Genomic DNA, 19,885 nt, shown 5'->3' with positions numbered 1-19,885 from the left:
CGGCTGCTTCAATGCCACTGTAAAGTCAAGGTTCATTTATTGCAACTGTGAAGCACAAAAATATGAAAATACAAGCACCAATTCTTGTCTTGCCATGCAATTCATCGAGTGCATGTTTACTCAGTTTCAGTACTGCTGTTCATATGGGGCTGAATACAGTAAACTACAATGTCAATACCTATCATGAGATAGTTAATCCGTTTTCATCATTGTTTCATGGACTAGTAAGATTTAAGATCATGAAAGTGCAACTTCCCATAAATGAGGACATTCATCCTAATGCTCAATGACATCATCGAATTGCATTTCATTTACATGAGGCTGTTGAGAAGAATCTGAGACACTCTTGAAGCACAACATCATTAGGCGATCCACTGGTCCGATGCCATGGGTATCATCCTTAGTGGTAGTGTCGAAAAACACTAGTGGAGGAGTGCCGTGCGTATCTGCGTTGATATGCACCAAGTAAACAAGGAGATTGAAAGATAGCAACAGCCAGGTCCACACATTGCTGACATGATTACGCAGCTGAATGAAGCTAAAGTCTTTTTCCACCTTGATTCGGTTTGAAGAGTATCACCAGCTCGAACTGGAAGAAAATTGCAGGTACATTACTACCTTTTCAACTCATGTTGGTTTATTTACACATAAAAGGCTAAGTTTCAGAGTTTCATCAGCTGCAGAACCTTTTCAGGATGTCATTCGTCGCATAATAGAGCCAGTCACCAATGCTTTCTAATAAAGTGATGACATACTAATATTTTGGGCCACACAAAAGGAACATGAAAAAGCTCTTCCACAAGTGTGTCATATACTTGCCAATGCAGGTCTTACTTTAAATATGAGAGAGTTTGAGACAATTTATTACATTTGCATAGTTACTTAAAAACATTGCAGTACATATTTCAAATAAGACAATAAAATAATGATAAGATATTAATTGCACATTTGTTTAAAAAAAGCTTAAAAACAGTTACATTGCTATCAGATTAAAAATGCTGTGTTCTTCATGCAGATAGCTCTCAATATAAATTGTGCGTTCTGCCCCGCTTCATTACTCTGGCTGGTCAGTGCTATTAACCAAGAGAGATTGTTATTAAAAGTCCAGTCCAAGCGCTTATATGGAGGCTTTCCAAGTCGAACCTATTGGGGGCAGTCTCGTATCATAGTTAACCCGTTTACTGCGGCCGTTATTTCGGCGCAGTGCGGGCGTTCTAGAGAGTGGGCGGGGCTGCGTCAGCCGTTGAACGTTCGCAGCACCAGCCAGGTAGTGCTCCGAACGTTCAGCGGCCGATGGCAGCACTGATAGGGTTAAAAGGGTGGACACAGTAGTCCCGGTTATCTCGGTTTCCGGCCCCCTGCATGAGTTGATAGCCTAACCGGCTACCCCTTAGCCTGGAAGGATTTTAGGTGTTCGATGGCATTTTTTTCCCGGCTGCATCTAGGAATCTCACTAGTCTACAGTTTAATTGAGGTGTCGCTGGGTCAAAGCAAGCCAAAACTGCTTGTCTCCTTGAGCGAATACTCCTTTGGTTTAGGGGGACTCTTAGCAGCTGTCTCCTTTCCTGTATCAGCTCCTTGCAGGAGCATAATAAATGGATACTGTCGTCCTGGCCATTACTTTAAATGTGGCAAAGTATAAGTTTGATCAAACCAAACGCAAGTTCTTTGGTCATATCTTTTCTGATAGGGTAATAACTCCAGATCCAAATAAAGTACAAGCCTTGTCATCAACTCCTCTCCCACAAGATGTTACTATGGTGCGATCCTTCCTTGGTATTGCCAGTTACTGTTCAAGGTATATATGTGCCTTTGCTATTGTAAGTGCCCCATTGAGAAACTTACGGAAAAAATAGTCTATTTTCAACGATCAAGTGAATGTGCGCAAAGATTCAATAAAGTCAATCATGCAATTGAGAACACCACTGAAATAGCATGCTTAGATCCAAAATTACAGATGGAGGTTGTTGTTTATGCAATTGGGGTTGGGTGCCATATTTGCCCAGAACATTGGACACCCCAATGCACCGAAGTTTGTTATTGACGGAACGTGCCTATTCACAACCTGAAAAAGAGTGCCTTGCTGTGGTGTGAGCCTGTGAAGATTTTCATGTGTTCCTATATGGAAAACACTTCACAGTTATCACAGACAACTAAGCATTGCTCATCATTTTCGGCAATCCTAAAGCCAAGATGCCCCATCGCATTGAGATGTGGGGGGTTGCGATTGCAGGAGTATGATTATATGATTGTGCATCATCCAGGAAAAGATTAAACCCCTGCTGACTACTTCTCATATGTGCCAATACAGTGTCATGGCACTACTTCTAAAGCGGCTGATGCTTATGTTAACATCATAGTTAGGCTGTCCTGTTTTCAGTTTCTATTTTTGGTAAATTCTGGTGTTTTTTTTTCAGTGTTTTCAATATCTTAAAAAACAGTTGTTTTCAGTGGTTACACATTTTCACGCCACTAAAAACAACAGAAAAGGTGTTTTTTCGGTGTTTATGAATGTTTTGTTTTTATCATTGCTTGCTTTCTGCACTGAAAGAACATGGTATATAGACAGTGTACGTATAGTGTATATGAGGTCCAAAGAGATATTTGCAAATTAATCTTATTGTAGTACACCATACAATACTTCTTCAGTGAGTCTTTGGTCATGTGCGCTCGCGCTTTCCTTCCCATGTAAACTTCTGTGAAAAGGCCCTCTCAGCATTCATAGCCCCATGGGCTGAGAACCGTCAGCTAAGGGACACAGTTGGGATGACTCTTTCTTTGATGCCACATAAAGCACAAAATGATAAATATTTGCATTTTAGTTCCTGGGCATAAGAAAACAGTGCACCAGAATGGACTAAAAAGTCAATAGCATCCCTCATTAACTCTGAAGATTGTAAAGATGCTTTCAGCATACCATCTAACAAGTGGCAAGGATCTCCTACAGGGAATCACTTCAGCTCGGGTATCAATTTTGACAGGTCATCACACAATTTTTTTATATACTTAGCTGAATCACTGCAAATACAAACAATATCACTCCAATCTTTGTTGAACTTGGAAAGAACCTTTTTTGCAGAGCATAACAAGTGACACTGCGTTCCATGTTTTCCAAAAGTCTGCTGTCACTTTTTGACTACTATCCCAGATGCTTGGTGATATATAATAATAATCCACATTTGTAAAGCGCGAGCAATCACCCGTAAGTGTCTCTAGGCACTGGGGGCCATTGGGAAGATTAAGCAAGCTATTGCCCAGAGTCACATGGTGTTGGGCTAATCTGCCACCGGTGCCGGGGATCGAACCATGATCCCCAGATTCCAGAGTCAGTCGCCCTAGCCGCGGCACCACACCTCTTCCATATATACTTGTCACTATACCTTGCATTTAATGTTTAAAGCCTGAGGTGTTGGCAATTCACCTACTATCAGTACTGACCCACTAGAAACTATGGTCTGAAGTATTAAGGGTTTTTACCCATTCTCTGTGGGTAAATGTGATGACACATATTAGGAAAGATTTTTATGAAACTAGCCATTTTACCTATCAGTGAAAGAATTAAATGCAGCCAAAATATCAAATATGAGTTTGATATGTCCTGATTCTCTACAGTTTATAAAATAATCAAACTAGACCTAAAACATGAAACTAAACCCTGCATCTTTAGACCAAAGGGCATAAAACTGAAAAAAGTAAAAGGAAGAAGAAACAATATTTTAGTGGTATCCCTAAAGAACAAAACTCAAGCAGAATAATGTTTGCCAGTCCTACTGCTAGCTTGTATAACAAAGTTACATTTTATTGACCCCTTCAGTAAGAACAAAATGACTCTTTCACTTTCTTTTTCCTTTCTTTGAATGGCATTTAGTTTGTGGTTGTGCAGGTGTTTTTTCAGTGTTTATGTGTTTTCACCGGTGAGGGCTATTTTTCTTTCAGTGGGGTTTTATCAGTTATTGTAGGTTTAAACCTAAAACCCCACAGCCTAATCATAGTGAAATTCAGTACCCCTGCTGCTATTTCCCTGGAGCAAATCATCGCTGCCATAAGCACGGACAGATTTGCCCATACTCCAAGACATTATTCATATCAATCGTGGCAAAAACATAATCAACCTCTTCATGATGACCTTGAATACCAGAAATTCAAAAATATACAGGAGTAACTTTCAGCTACCCCAGAAGGCATCATCTTATGAGAGTCTAGAATTGTCATACATGAGAGTCTGAAACAACAAGGTATTCAACTGGCCCACGAGGGACATCATGGAGTTGTTGCTATTAAACAAGCTCTACAGGACTGAGTGTGGATCGCTTGTCCTGATGAAAGGGTTGAAAAAGAGTTAAAGGCATGTCAATTGTTTAATTGAACGTCATGCAAAACAACCCTACATCTGTTAAACATGTTTGATCTTCCAAAGCATGCAAGCGAGAAGAATGCAATTGACTTTTTTGGAACGCTTAACAAAAGACATCATCTACTACTAACAGTTGATGAATATTCCTGTTTTACCCTTGTGGAAGATCTGTCGTCAACTATGATGGTGATGATGAATGTGACTTATATTACGCATGACTACTCCGCAGTGTCTCCTGGCACATTTGCACAGGTCAGAAGAAAGTCCAGTTCTGTAGTTTAATCCTGATGTTTTCAGCCTTTTTTTCAAATGCTGTTGGGTGACTTATAAAGCGAAGTTCCAGAGGAAACTTGTTCCAAGAAGTGGCATGCAGATGACCCAAAGATCTGCCTTCGTCTCTGACCTTCCGAATTCTTGGTGTCAATTCCAGTAGTTTGTTGGCAGACTTCAGATTTCTAGCTGGAGCATGAAAACTAAACCTTTTTTTAAGATATTCTACACCTAATTAGTACAATGCTCCATGCACTAGTACTAGAGCCTCGAATCGAGTTATTTTCCTAATTGGAAGCCAAAAACTGAACCTTACCTTCCTTCTGTCTCTGTGAAGGGTAGAAGGGACTACCCAGAGATAGAGGATTGAGTTGAAAGTTGCACTGGGGACAGGAAATGATAAACAAAAGATCAGAAGGCGCTACAGCCTCACATCTTTCCAGGGGCAAGGCTTAATGGAAGATCTCTACTATAATTAATGTTTAGATAGGTTCCCTTCTGAGGGCCGGTGCAGGCCACTTTCAGGCTGCTCACGGGCACAGACGGACCTGTCTTGGTGCAGACGCCCGCTGCGTTTCTGGGCAGCATGCCCCATTTTTTTTACATGTGGCCGTGTAACAGCTAGAGCACGAACTGCCTAGTATGTCCCCTCTATTTCTTCCCATATTTTAAAACAATCAGCATACAACAGAGAATGCCATTTTTAGCTGCTTCTTCTTCCTTTCAGTATTAAAGTGCCAAATTCAAACCACAGTACAATGATTGTAACAAAGTTTTAAAACAGTTTTAAACGAACATAAGTATATTCAAATATGCAAATACTGACCTAATGCCGCTGTCTCTGCACAGTGCGCCCCATTTATATATGTGGCCCTAATACCAATTAAAGTGTGAAGTGCCTAGTATGGCGCCTCTAGTTTTTCCTGTATTTCAAAACAATCAGCATACAACAGAGAACGTGATTTTTATCCGCCCCCTCCTTCCTTCAGTATTAAAGTGTCAAATTCAACCCACAGTACAGCTATTTAAAAAAAGATTAAAACCGTTTTAAATTAACAGAAGCATGTGCAAATACACAAATTCTGGCCTAATTCTCACAACAGTCACTGAGAGATTAGAACGCATTTGTGCAACATGGAGTGTTCCTTCAATTTTGAAATCTGATAATGGCCCGCCTTTAAATAGTCAAGAATCTAAAGCTTTTCTTACTCGTTCAAATGTCAAGCATTAGAAAAGCACACCTCTATGGCTACAGGCAATTAGGGTGGTTGAAAGATATATGAGCACCCTCCCTAAGACCGCTCAGCACGCTGCACTGGAAAAGCTTGAATTCAAATGAGTTCTTTAGTCTTTGCTTCATGTTTACAGGTCAACTTTCCATTCTACCAGGGTGAAAGCCTTGTCACCTTAATATTTGAAAGAGACATAGGAACCAAACTGCCACAATGGACCAATATGAGATCTATTGGCATTGATAAATTTCGCTCTACTGACTTGTCTCACAAATGCAAAATGAAGACCTATGTGGATTGACGACACTGTGCTTCATTCAGAGAAGTCGGAGTAATGAGGACGCTCATGGTGAGGTTTATCTCCATAAAGAGAGGGATTTTTTCAACCCACCAGTTGCAGTTTGGATGCTTGTACGTGCATTGCTGGATGTACTTCTTGAGATTAAAGTGAGCTCGTGTTCGCCCACTCTCTAACTACACAGCCGAAGTCAACGTGCTGTTGTTTTCATTAGGTGCTCCTTTCACTATGTCCTGATAAATACCCCGCCATAAGGATCCACTCACCTGGTACATTTGAGGGGTCAAAACGTTGACTACCAACATTATCATACATGTACTATCAATGTCCCCCAGTGCAATTAATTTTTGGAACAATTGACCGGTAATAGGCAGGAAAGGTTTTGTTACGTGAATCTGATGTACACGTCACTACACCTCTCCTTTGTCCCTTACCTATACCCTATCCCTTTGAACCCCACACTCCCACCCTTCCTTGCCCCACACTAGAGCACCGTAATTACGTATGCATTTTTTGATGCTAGTAAGTAGAGCAACTGTGTTGCCCAATTAAAATGTAATTAACGCTTTGAAATTTAATTGCATTAAATGCAAAGTATGCATAATTCACGTTGTGAATGTCATTGACTATTAACTTTCTGTTAAAATTTGCTGCTACTGTGACCATTCATCTAGTGTACTGCCACTGTGCTCAGAGCACTGTGATCAAACTAGGAGACTAATTTATTGTCAGGCAGAAACTGAAACGCTAGTCTGATGCTCCTTTTGATGCTTACCCACTGAGGGTTGTGACTAGTAAAGGAAACATGCTGACAGATCACCGTCCTGGAAAGCTCATTACGTGAGATTCTTTGCATTTCAAGCACCTGCCTCGACCTTCGCCAGTTCCAGATGTCAGAAGTGAGACTTATCCATCTGAGATTCCGGAGAGCCCATTGACTGTACCTGTGTCTCTGTCACCAGTACCAGTCATGGACACTTCTCCTGTATATCCACAACCTCACATGATTGGTTCGAGCACCAAAACAACTAATTGGAGTTGTGATGTATATATGTATTATTTGTAGTTTTTATTTAACAAAGGGGGAAATGTAGCATCTTGTGAATAAGAGATGACAGGACCTTTTTGGTTCCAGACGGACTCTGTAGAACAGTAGCATAAGTGCATGTGTTTGGGTGAATTCATGATGTAGAATGTTTGTCTCATGATCCATTGTGTAATAAAATTGTATTCACAGCTGTGCACTCTAAAATAAAAACTGCAAAAAAAAATATCTACATCGCCAATGCTTTCCATCAATTCCCCTGGCTACCTGTAAATAAGAGGATTTCCTTTAAAGTCTCCTGTGTGATGCATCACATTAGGGGTCCACAGAGAAAGAGGAGAAATTCTAAGCTACATCCCCAAGAAAACTCTTAGACCCGCCTTTAATTTGCTTTTTATTATTCCCACATTTAAGCTTACAACTTACTTTTTCAGTGTTCTAAGGACCCAGCTACGGAATTCGATATTTCTTGCCTTTAACGAAAAGGAAGGTAAGAAGTTGAAATCATGGCCACCTAAGCTTAAACTCATGTGCAACTATTTGCGGTTTTCTTATGCCCAGTATTCGATAGCACCAAGAAACTTTGAACAAGGCGAATTTTACAATGACAAATATCCATGAGAAATAATAAAATATACAGAAAAGGAGAGAGTAAGTGTCAGGTTTTGGATTTGATGCTTGGCAACATCCACATCAGGGACTGATTCAATAAAGAAAATTCCTGAAATGGAGGTTTTATGGATGTTGTTAAATACCCTTCCAAGTACCATGGTACAGTTACTTATCATAAGGGTTAGTTTTGAAACTTTTTCATCGAAACCAGAAATCACCTCAAATGCACAACTTAGAAACTGACTATCTGCAACACTGGCAACTGTACTGGCTCTTAAAGATGAAAGCAGTAGCCCTTTCTGTCACAAAAACACCACAAAGTGTCCTACATTATTTATCATGCTTACATCTGAACAGAAACCCTTCACTTGTTATTGAGCAGGGCCTGAACCAAAGAAGCAGCCTACATTCCCAAAACAAGATACTGTTGCATATCTCTGTATGGTGTTTGCCACAGATTGCATGCAGTTCATCTGAAGAAAGGCTCTCAAGAAATAAATTCACTATTTCCATACTGAGCAGGACCCAAGAGACATCAGTGAAACATTACTGCTTATGTTCAGGCAGAGATACAACTTTAACCAGACCATCACCCTGGTTACTGCATCATGAACTACTTGGAGAAGCCAAGAACTGGCATGAGAGGCTTTTGGCAACGTAAAACAATGGAAAGTCAGTTAGGTGCTTGTAATCTTTCAAAAATAATTTAACTATCTACTTTCGATTTCTAAAGTAGGGTAGCAGAACATATTTATTACAACACGTGCAAAAGTGAAGCTGAGAGAACAGCAATACTGGTGGTGGAGTCGAACAGTGAATGGCTGATTATATACATATACTTGTGGCTTTATTCCGTTTGTGCTTTATAGCATTTTATTCGTAATATTCCACATGTTTTGAAAGTGAGGGTTGAGACACAGAGCAAAAGTCAAGCAAGTCCAAGTTCAAAGTTTTTGGCACAGGAAACAGGGTACTGGTTTCGAATGTATTTGCAGTACGGTAAACCAATGTCTTACTTAATGTTTGTTCGATGCACTCATTTTAATAAATGTAACGTTCTTCCTGATCATTTCATGTTAAAGAATGTAACATACGAGCAAACTATTGCAATATGAAAAAATAACATACATTTAGCTCAAAAAGTGCTATGAACTATCCTAAATTATTAAATATTGATCATTCATATAAAATTTTAGAGCACTGAATGTTGTGTTTGTTTCTTCCATACAAAGATTAGACTGCAAATAGCCTGTTACTTCCTTTCTGCTTCGTACATGGGGGAACACCCTCTCATATAACCTCAAACTTCCATGAAGTCCTTCCATCCAACTGTGGTAGACGGCTGAAGTGGGCAAAGCTTACCATGTCCAAAGAGAAAATGGCAGATATGGGGGCGTTCCTAACCGTAGCACTGTGTAAAATGGATTTTGTCAGAGGAGGTCACTACGACCTTCTGTGATCTCACCAGGGCTTTCAGCAGCCTGTTCACTCTCCCAAGTATGGTTACCCGGGGTGAAAATAGGAGGAAGCCGCCCATAGTGCAGGGGTGGTTTACTAAAAAATGCAGGGAGAAGAAAAAAGCACTAGTAGGTGGCGTTAAATCTAAATCCCAGCCTGCAATTAGGCTCGCAAGGGAAGATTACTCTGAGACCACTAAAGTAGCAAAAAGAGAGTGGGATGAGAAATTCTGGGCGGACCTCCTGGACGCAAGTTTGGGTAGGGATGCTAGGGGATTTTGTAGTTTGGTTAGATCTAGGGATAGGCCTGTCAGATCTCTGCTGACGTGCAACATCCCAGCTCAGAACTGGTTCAGCCACTTTCTGTCCCTTTATACCGCTTCTGAAGGGGTCGAATTTGTTTTAGCGGACCACGCAATGGACATAGAGGGCGATGTTTTCACTATTAGAGAAGTGGAGGACGTAATCAAGTCCCTGGTGCCCTTAAAAGCAGCTGGGCCCGACGGGATACCCGGCGACTTGCTATGTGCCAATCCCAAGGAATGGGGAAGTTGGTTTCCACATTATTAAATGCCATTCTGAGGGGAGCCCCTGTACCCGAATCTTGGAAAGGGGCGGAGGGTGTCCCGATATTTAAGAAGGGTTGTCGGGACAACCCTGCTAACTATAGGCCCATAAGCCTCATCGATTCATCCCAAAAGGTGGCAGGGAAGGTGATCCTGGGGAGGGTTCTCCAATGGGTGGACGACAACAAAATCTTGTCAGACTTCCAGGCTGGATTGCGCTCAGGCACCGGGACCATCGAGCAGGCCTTTAGATTAATCCTGCTGTACTGGAAGGTGGTGGTGCTGGGCAAAGGCAGTCTCTATTTGTCCTTCATTGACCTCAAGACTGCCGTTGACCTGGTACCTAGGGAGGAACTGTGGAGGGTCCAACAGGGCCTGGGGTTGCCCCCTTATATCCTATTGCTTCTGATAAAATTACACTCAGGCAACTATGCACAGGTGCGGTGGGGTATGAATGGGGAAAAAACAGACAGGATTCCAGTGGGAAGGGGTGTTCGCCAGGGGTGTGTGCTGGCTCCCACCCTATTCTCCCTATATGTGAATGGGGTGGTTGAGTATCTGCTCCAAGAACCCGCAGATGCACCTTCCCTGGCGGGCACACGGATCCCAACACTGCTCTTTGCAGATGATACCCTCCTCATCGCAAAGACCCCCCAGGGCCTTCAAAAACTGCTTAATCGCTTTCAGGAGATTTGTTCCCTTAGGGGATTGGTGATCAATGTTGACAAGACCAAATACTTGATCATGAATCCTCCTGGAAAACTGGGGCGCCCCCCGGTTTTGATCTCGGCTCCCCTAGAGAGGGTATCGGAGTTCGATTACCTGGTAATCCGCCTCAGTGATTCATTGAGCTGGACTCCGCACATTCATAAGATGCTTCTCAACCACCAAAGGGTGGGCGGTGTGCTGCTTAGGGAACAGCGATCCTCCATAAAAAAAAAGATCGCCCCAGTTGTGGAGATCTATAAAGCGAGAGGGGTTAGTGCAGCTTTGTACAGGGCGGAGTTGTGGGGCACATGTAACCTGGATGTACTAGTAAAATCTGAGACCAAATTCCTGAAAGATCTGTTGGTTCTCCCCTCGAGCACACCCACAGTCCCCGTGCTGCTGGATCTAGGCTGTAGATCAATTGCGGACCAGGCACGACTTCGTCCCTTGCTCCTGTGGGCCCGGCTTTGGAGGGTGCCTGAACTAGCATCCTATGCTAAGGCATTGTCTGAGGTTATGGCAATGGGAGGCTGGCACAGGATTAAATGGCTGAGGGACGTTAAATGCCTTTTGGGGGAGTTGGGCCTTGGTGATGCTTGGGTTACCCGATCTGCCCCTCCTAAAGCCACGATAAAGAGAATGTATTGGGATTGGGTCACTTCTAAACGTATTGTCAACCCACGTCATTGTAATTCCACCTCAGCCTTCTTGAAGATCAAAGACGTGGTGGTCTATGAACCATATCTCGACATGATTTCCATTCCCTTCGATCGGGCTTTATATTTTAAATTTAGAGTGGGGACCTTACCTGTTGGTGATCTGGTATCTCGGTGGAAACCGTCCCCCCAGTTCTCCCCCTTCTGTGCCCTTTGCTCCACACGGGTCGAGACAGTGGCACATATCCTCTTTGAATGCCCAGACTATTCTGCACCTAGAAGGCATTGGCTTACACCACTGTGCAGACTTTTAGGGACTCGCCAGCACCATGTGGCCTTACGGATTTTATTGTCTGACACATCCGCCTTGGTGGTTTGCGGTGTGTCCAAATTTTTAAAGTGGTCTTGGTTGATTCGTGCAAAAAGGCTTTCTGTTTCAATTTAATCCTAATTTTAATTGTATTTATTGTACTCATTTATGTCACTGTTTTTATTTTCCTCCCTACTAGTGAAAGTATTGTACATGTTGTAAATATTGTGACAATTTTTTGTACAGCTTTTAAGATATCGTATATATCGAAATAAAGCCTATCAATCAATATCAATCAATCATAAGTGTACAATAGGAGCATATTAATAAAATAATTATTCATTTTTCCACCGGTGTGCATACCAATTATTTGTAATTTGCAATGATAAGCTTGTGATTTTATGTCGACTCAGTTTCAGACAGAGAGCCTGTATGAGTATTTTTGTTACTCTTAATAAATTCATCATAGCTCACCTTAAGCATTAACCTGATTACACAGACTGTACTATAAATGTGTTGCCCACAACAATACACATAAGTGATTAACTCAGGAGGACAGGATGACATAAATACATATATCACTAGGAAAGTGCCAGAGCTGAGTAACAAAACAAGAGGCCTCAAATTATTTTTATTAGTATGCTGGCTCAAGCGGCAACACTGTTTCTACTCTTTATATTGTAAATTTAAACATGAATGAAAAAACAGTATAAGTACATTACATTCCAGTTAGAGCGTCCCCCTGTAAATTGGCAACTCTTTGTTGCTGACTGTTATTCATTTTATTAAAATCTGCCTAAGAGTGTGCCAAGAGATCACGTTTTATTCATGACCTAGAACAACGTTAATTTCTTCCAGGATGTGAAAACTACTTTAGGTCTGTTAATACTAACTGCAACAACAAACTCGAAAGAAGTAGGTATGTTGATCTCACCGGGCAGTTCCTTAAATCTCCCATAGTGCTGGCCTTCTGTAGTAGTTCTCCAAACATATTCGGGGTTGGCTTTTCTCGTCTTTCCAGCATACTGATTGCTTGATTGCTTTATTTTAGTTTGAAGAATTATTTAAAAGGAGAGATAGGATGAGAAAATGGAGAAGAAAATGAAGAAAATTAGACTCCTTTGATAAAATGTAGATTGCAAAACCTGCTCGTTCCCAAACATTAACATTAGTCAAATAATAGCATCCACTGTGGATTTACATACCTAGGGGCACATGCAGCAATATTGCATTTTGCGATTCCTTGATTGCGAAAAATAAGGAATCGCAATTAAGGAATTGCAAACTGCAATGCATCAAGAAATCGCTAAAAAAATAGCGATTTCTTAAAATTCCTTAATTGCGATTCTCTAATTGAGAATCACAATTAAGGAATACCTCCCCATCCATTCCTATGGGCCTAGAGCACCCATAGGAAGGAATGGAAAGACATTCTTAATTTGCGATTCACCATTAGAAATTCGCAAATTGAGAATGCAATTTCAAGGGTGCAGGGGTGTCCAAAGGACACCCTGTTGCACCCCTGAAATCTGCCTATAAGTAAATTTTGCACACACACATGCCCCAAGGGCATGTGTGTGTGTAAAATGGAACTTTGAAAAATGCCCTTTTGTGCATTTCTCAAAGTTTTCGCAAATTACCATGAAGGTCAACTTGATGGTAATTTTCTCCCCTTATTTGCAAATTCACAATTTTTAAAGTTTGATGCATTGCATTTAAGGAATCTCAATTTGAGATTCCTTAAATGCAATCGCAATTTAAGAAATCGCATTTTTGCGATTGCTTAAATTGCGAAAATGACAAAAATTATAATGCATCCCAAAAATTGGAATTGCATTCGCAAACGGCCGAATTTTGCGATTCGCACCATTTGTGAATGCAATTTCCATCGATGCATGTGCCCCCTAGTTTCCAAATATCTGGACAATGAAAAAAATCACCCCAGTACAATCCTCATCACCAAATGGCACATAATAAAAAAAAATGCAAATACCGATGTTCTGTTTTCTTGTACATTAAACATTTAGTACCTGTACACCATTTCCCCGCCATCTAAACTCTCTAAACAAAACAGAAAAACATTGGCAGCCCTAACCACCTGGACTAGGGTCTAATTTAGATGTCCTGTTATTTTATAAAAGCATGCTCAAAAGTAGCTTCCTTGAACACAATATTATTCAGGTGACTCCTCATGCAGAGGAAGTTCATCTGCTTGCATATTTAACCGGGTTGAAAAACATTTCATACCTATTCCGTAAATAGAGCTACCAGTGAAGAAGCTCTTGAAAGACTATAAGAGTTAGTGGTCACTGTTCACTTTACAGCTTGTAATGCACCAATTCCAAGATTGTTTATTTTACTGCTTTATTCAATTGGATTGTCTAATGGCATAAAAACCTAAAACTGTTAACCAGAGAAATAGCTTGTTTCATAAGGAAATTAATGTAACTTTTTTCAGAAGCAATCCATGTACTTGATTCAAACTCATTGAAAAACTTTGAGTCTCTATGACTAGAACTTTTTTCACACAGGACTGAAGATCCTACATCTAATTTAAAAGGTTCAAGGACAGCCATATTCTTTGTATCCAACAGGCACATGTTTTTGAAAGGACGTACTGACAAATACAAGAAAAAAAATGTTTATGAAACACGTACAAACCTAACTGCTGAGGCTTTTCTACTCGAGTGCTGAATGAACCCTTTATGGGCTATTTTGGGTACTTTGTACTTAGGCCTCCATTACGTTTTTCTACATAAGGTATCCATGCCAAAATTGAGCCTTTTTTTCCTCAACATGATGGGGATTCTAAAGGTACCCTGGGTTTGTGGATTCCCCTATGGGGGCCAATGAAATACGTAAAATATAGCAAATATTTTAGATTTTTGGGAAAAATGTGCTCCACAAAAAAGTGTCTGGTTTTTTTTACTCAGAATGGTATCAACAAAATGTGTGCTAGGCTAAAGTCACTATCTTCCCAACTTTCAGGAACATGCAGAGCTCAATCAAAAACCTGTTTTTTTTATAACCACAATTTTGGCATTTTACTAAACAGTAGCTAATTTTTCTGAAATGTTGTACTTTTAAACAATTTCCCGGTTATGCTGAAAAATGGTGTGAAACCAACAAGCAATCCAATTCAATATTTCTGAAAAGTAGACAAAATTCTGAATTAAGCACAGGTCAATTGTGTAGATCCCTTCAAGGTTTTCCAAAGAAACAAGCAGTTAAAAAAATATATATTGAGAATGAGTAGGAAAAAAACAGCCATTTGTGACAACGTTTTAATCTGTAACTTCTTGTCATGATGGTGGATTTACAAAAACAATATACTATTACGTCTGCTAGAGTATTCTGGTTACGGTGATATATAGGGTTTGTAGGTTGTCCAAGGACCTGAGGTACCTAGATCAAACAACTAAGCTGCACCTTATAATGGTTTTCATTTTGTACCAAGTACAGAACAGTTCATATGGTAAAATGTATGGAGTGAAAAATGAGTATCAAGGAAACCTATGCATTTCTGAAAAGGACACCATATACGAAATTTAGGAATAGTGGGTATTAGTACATCTCTGAATTTGTGGGTACCCATACCAGCATGTGATTCAGAGGACATTTTTCAAAATGTCTTCTTTCTTACACACTGGCTTACATCTGGAAGGCACCAATGCAGAGAAATCCAACTAGTAATATGAAATATTTCAGTATTCTGTGTTCCCACATGTCCCCTGATAAAAATGGTACCTCACTTGTTTGGGTATGCTTCAGGTCCGCAAGAGGAAAGGGTGCAAAACACAACATGGACACATCACATTAATCCACTGAAAACTGACACATTTTTGCAATGTGGGTAGCTGTGGATTTTGGTCCGTAGCTAGGCCGGCACCTGGTGAAACCTAGGAAACCTGCACATTTTGGAAAAATAGAAACAAGGGGGAATTCAGGGCGCGGTGACTTGCATGGCTAACCAGGTTTTCCTACTAAGAACCCCTTGCAAACCTCAAACTTTGACAAAAATCACATTGTTTCCTCATTTCTATGAGGAAAACGCCTGGAATCTGCGGGGTGCCACAAATTGTCTACCACCCAGCATTCCCGCAGGTCTCCCGATAAAAACAGAAATTCACATGTGTGGGTAAGCCTAGTGTCGGTAACAGGAAATAGCCCAAAACACAACATGGACACCATACATTTTTCCAGTGAAAACTGACCCCAGTTTTTTGCATAGTGGGTAGCTGTGGATTTTGGGCCGTAGCTCAACTGTCCCTTGGTAAAACCTAGCCAGTCTGCACATTTATAAAAACTAGACATCCAGAGTGGGGTGACTGGTGTGGCTCTCACAATATTTTTCTAACCAGAAGCCCTCGCCCAGCTCAATCTTTGACAAAAAAAACCATTTTCCTCCTGGGTGGTTAACTGGAAATCTGCCACGGTGGCAGGGTCAGAAAGTCCATTAAATGTGACGGCGACATATATAAAGAGATACAAATATGCAGGCCGCCCAGTTATTGGGCTAGTCCTCTACCCCAAAGCCAAACATTCTTTCTGCTCACCTGAGGACTAGAGCATCTGCTTCCCCATGTCAAGTGAGAGGAAATTTGGATTACCTTGGTCGTTGTTTTGACATTTGGGCCAAGAGAGCAGGGATAGATACACATTTTCTCTCACTTGCCAGGCTGAATGGCTGCACTTCTCGGGCTCAGCTGACACCCCGAAAACCTACAGATGTTTTTGAAAACTAAACACCCAGGGCATTCCAGAGTGGCGTGCTTCATGTGGATCCCATACAATGTTCTTACCTACATTACCCACAAACCTCAAACTTTGCCTAAAATGAGGCATTCCCCTTACATTTCTGTCACGGAAACTTCTGGAACCCACAGCATCCTACAGCCCAGCAATACCCCACTTAGCCCTGTAAAACCGCTGCCCCACTTGTGTGGCTAGGCCTTGTACCCATGAAAGGAATGGATCTAACAAAGGTCAAAGGTAGTCCCCTGCGAGGATCCATTCTTGTCACAGGTTCTTGGTCCAGCCACACAAGTGGGACAGCGTTTTTATCGGGACAAGTGGAAGAAATGCTGGGTGGTAGGAATGTTCTGGATCCCTCCAGAGTCTGAAAATATATAACAGCGTCTGCGCGGGAGACGCTGCGGATTGCTGTGTGTGCTGATGGGGGCACGAGGAAGCGACTACAAGCCCCAAGAAGCCCGGGGGCCGCCAGGAGATCACCCGCCCCTTCCCCCCCACACTGGGGAGTTTAAATCACTTCTTGCGCCTCCCGCTCCGCGGGAGATGCTGCGGATTGCTGTGTGTGCTGATGGGGGCACGAGGAAGGGACTACAAGCTCCAAGAAGCCCGTGGGCCGCCAGGAGATCGCCCGCCCCTTCCACCCTACATCGGAAGTACTTCAGGGTGTGCTTCTTTCCGCCACGCGGATGCGCGCGGGCGTGCACCGGGCTAAGCCCAGGCAAAGGGCGGGCTGTCTGTGGCCGTCAGGGGCCGGTTAAGCCAGTCCGGGCCACCCCTCTGAACTCCTCAATGGGTAAGTGAAAACAACAATGCAATAGGGAGCAGGAGGGTAAAAAGGCTATGGTCCCGAGGAAGTCGGAATCGATTATTTCTCATCCGACATCCGCTGTGGGGGTCTTATCTAAGGAAATTGCTAATGCGGAGAAAGAACTGGGCTTGGCTCTTCCCATCACAGTTTCTGATGATCTTGTCCCCCTGCCTGTGCATATATCTAATATACCCTTGGAGCCGAACATTGTGATTACAACCCCATTAATGGCGATCGAGCCTCAACCTGTCCCCGCAGATACCGTGGGCGTTGCTGGTGGAGTGGGTGGGGAATGCTCTGGTGTCCCGGCACAACGCACTATGGGCAAGCGCAGATTGATTATGACGCCCCCAAAGCGACAAAGACAAACTGCAGCTGCACAACGCATGGACTCCAATACCACTGAGCATGTGGCGGAAATGGTGGAGGAGTTGTTTATCTCACGGCTGAAACCAGCCCTAGTGGCTATCGCTAAGGACATTGTGAACACTCTCTATGCCTGTGTAGCGGGCTTGCTAAAGAAATGTGAAAAAATTTACCTGTTCATTAAAGAGTGCATAGGCCAACAAGGGCGGGCCAGCCAGGCCCAGGTAACTAAAATTGTTAAACCTAGGGAGGAGGAAGCATCCTTGGGTGAGTACACTGTACATTTATCACCAGAACCCCTGACCATAAACTCACGGACTGGGACACAGAGAATGAGTGGGAAGAATCCTGTTCTGGCTAAAGGAAGTATACTTTCCACTATTAAAAATCCAGGGCAAGGGAACTTTAGAGGCCCTCTTCCCCTACCGACAGACAGGAGAACTTTCCTGGTATTACCCTGGATCTCCCCCCAGACGCCGCACCATTGGTGGCTGTATTTTCAGGGGTTCCACCATTAAGGGATGGCGTGAATGAATCTACTCATGACCTCCTTAACCTAGCGAGGCACTGGTGCACACAATATAGTAGCGGAGGCTTAGATATTACTACATCTATCATTATGGCCAGAAGGGTCAGCTGGATTGGTCGTCGCACCAAGTGCATCAGGGGGGATTGTGTGGTTGTCAATTTTAACAGCCAGACAATAGCTGACAGATTGTTTTGGGATGCCTCAGAGTTGGATAACTCGGGTATTAGACCAGTACCTCTGGGCTATTTCTATCCTCCAGCTATGGCATACCCAAAAAATCCCACTAGATATCTTCCACTGCCTACCCATAAGAGGTTGCTGGGGGTCCCAAATAAACCACTGGATACTACACAGACCAATATAGCAGGGGGGTCCCTACAGAGGGTGAAAGAGTCATATCAGCTTTAGAACCAATTCGCTTCTCCCCAATGCAGTCAAATATGGATACAGGTCTTTCTAATCGTTTTTCTCCCTTGATACATATGGAAGCAAACGATTGACAACACGCTACTAATCAGTGTCAGGGGGAACTATTTGCTGGGGCTAATTTGACAGTACCATGTAAGATCCTGAGTTGGAATGTGGCGGGCAATAGGCTCAAAAGAACTGATGACATCTGGGTGGATTTTGTGAAGCAACATGATATTATTGCCCTTCAAGAAACGTGGGATGTTGCGAGAAATTTCTGTATGGATGGTTACTTAAGCTTTGTTGTCTCAGCTTTACTAGGGACGGCCGGCAGACCAAAGGGAGGTTTAAACCTCCTGATTTCACTTAACCTGAAATGTGTTTTTAAAAGGCTGGAGCTAGATTCCAGTAATATTCTGATTTTGGAGTGGAGTGCTCCATATTCGCCAAATTTTTTAATAATACATTTTTATAATGCCAAAGATGGCGCACAGATCAATCAGCATTTGGGTGCCCTGGATTATTTTTTGTCAGATTATAAAATCAATCACAACACTGTTTTCGAAGTTATTCTCATGGGAGATTTTAACATGCACCCTTGCAGATGGGATTGCCACCTGGGTGATCCCCAAGGGCCGCCTAGTGCTGTGGTTCCACACTTTGAACACAGTAGACAGGGAGAGGCCCTAGAGGACCTCTTAGCTAATATAAATTTATTCGAGTCAGGTCTTGGTGAGGGGGTGAGAGGGTCCCTACCTTTATAGGAAGAGGGTAAAATACAGTTATTGACTACATTTTTATATCGTCTGCTGTTCTACATAGGATTATATCCTATAAAGTGGTGTTTTCGACATTTAGTGACCATAACCAGGTCCTATTAGTAGTGGACCTATGTGAAATGAGGGGTCCTAAGGGTAAAGGGAGGGGGAGACTGGAATTCTGTCTACAAAAGATCAGGGGAAAAGGATTAAATGGTCCAGGATGGTCCCTGAAGTCTTCTTTGAGGAACTCTCAACTAAGGCAAATGCAAATTTGGCAATTTGGCTAGATAGTTCTGCGCCCAGTGCTGAGATTATTGGAGCCTATGTTGCTGTATGTAGTCAGATTGTGAAGGACTTAGAGGCTGAAAATATAGATGTTGGGGTTCGGGAATGGTAGGCACAATAGGTATGGAGTCTGACACCTGGAGTAAACTTTTCAAAGAAGGTTTTATTTTAAGATATGCCTTGCGTCTTCGGTTTGACACTCTCAGCCGGGCAAACTCGTCCGGCTCCGTCTTGACGCCTCGGGGAAATATGGGATGTTCCAGGGTGGTTATCCCTCGCCGGGCTCTGTAGGTAGCCAGGCCTCTGGTTCTCGGGGTTGGATGTCGTTATCGTGAGGTCCCTCTCGGGTCAGGCACATCCCATAGAAAAATAAACAGAAATGTAGGCACTGTTAATACTCGTTCTGTTTTCTACTTAAGTTATATGGGGCCGGGGAGTGAGGGAAACCAGGTGCTCGAGTGTCGG

At 42.4% G+C, this 19,885-nt stretch overlaps 1 protein-coding gene across 2 annotated transcripts in view; it reads right to left on the bottom strand.

The window, feature by feature from the left end:
* USP54 (ubiquitin specific peptidase 54) overlaps positions 1–19,885 on the bottom strand; it is a 2,015,813-nt gene that overhangs the window by 1,373,120 nt on the left and 622,808 nt on the right. For both annotated transcript variants that reach the window (XM_078643238.1, XM_078643239.1), the window contains exon 7: positions 12,443–12,548. In XM_078643238.1, the coding sequence (XP_078499364.1) occupies positions 12,443–12,548 (106 nt within the window). The remainder of the gene's footprint in view (positions 1–12,442; positions 12,549–19,885) is intronic.

Source organism: Lissotriton helveticus, chromosome 5_1 (genome assembly GCF_964261635.1).
Source record: "Lissotriton helveticus chromosome 5_1, aLisHel1.1, whole genome shotgun sequence".
NCBI classification, from domain to species: Eukaryota; Metazoa; Chordata; class Amphibia; order Caudata; family Salamandridae; genus Lissotriton; species Lissotriton helveticus.
This window is presented reverse-complemented; position numbering and strand designations above follow the sequence as displayed.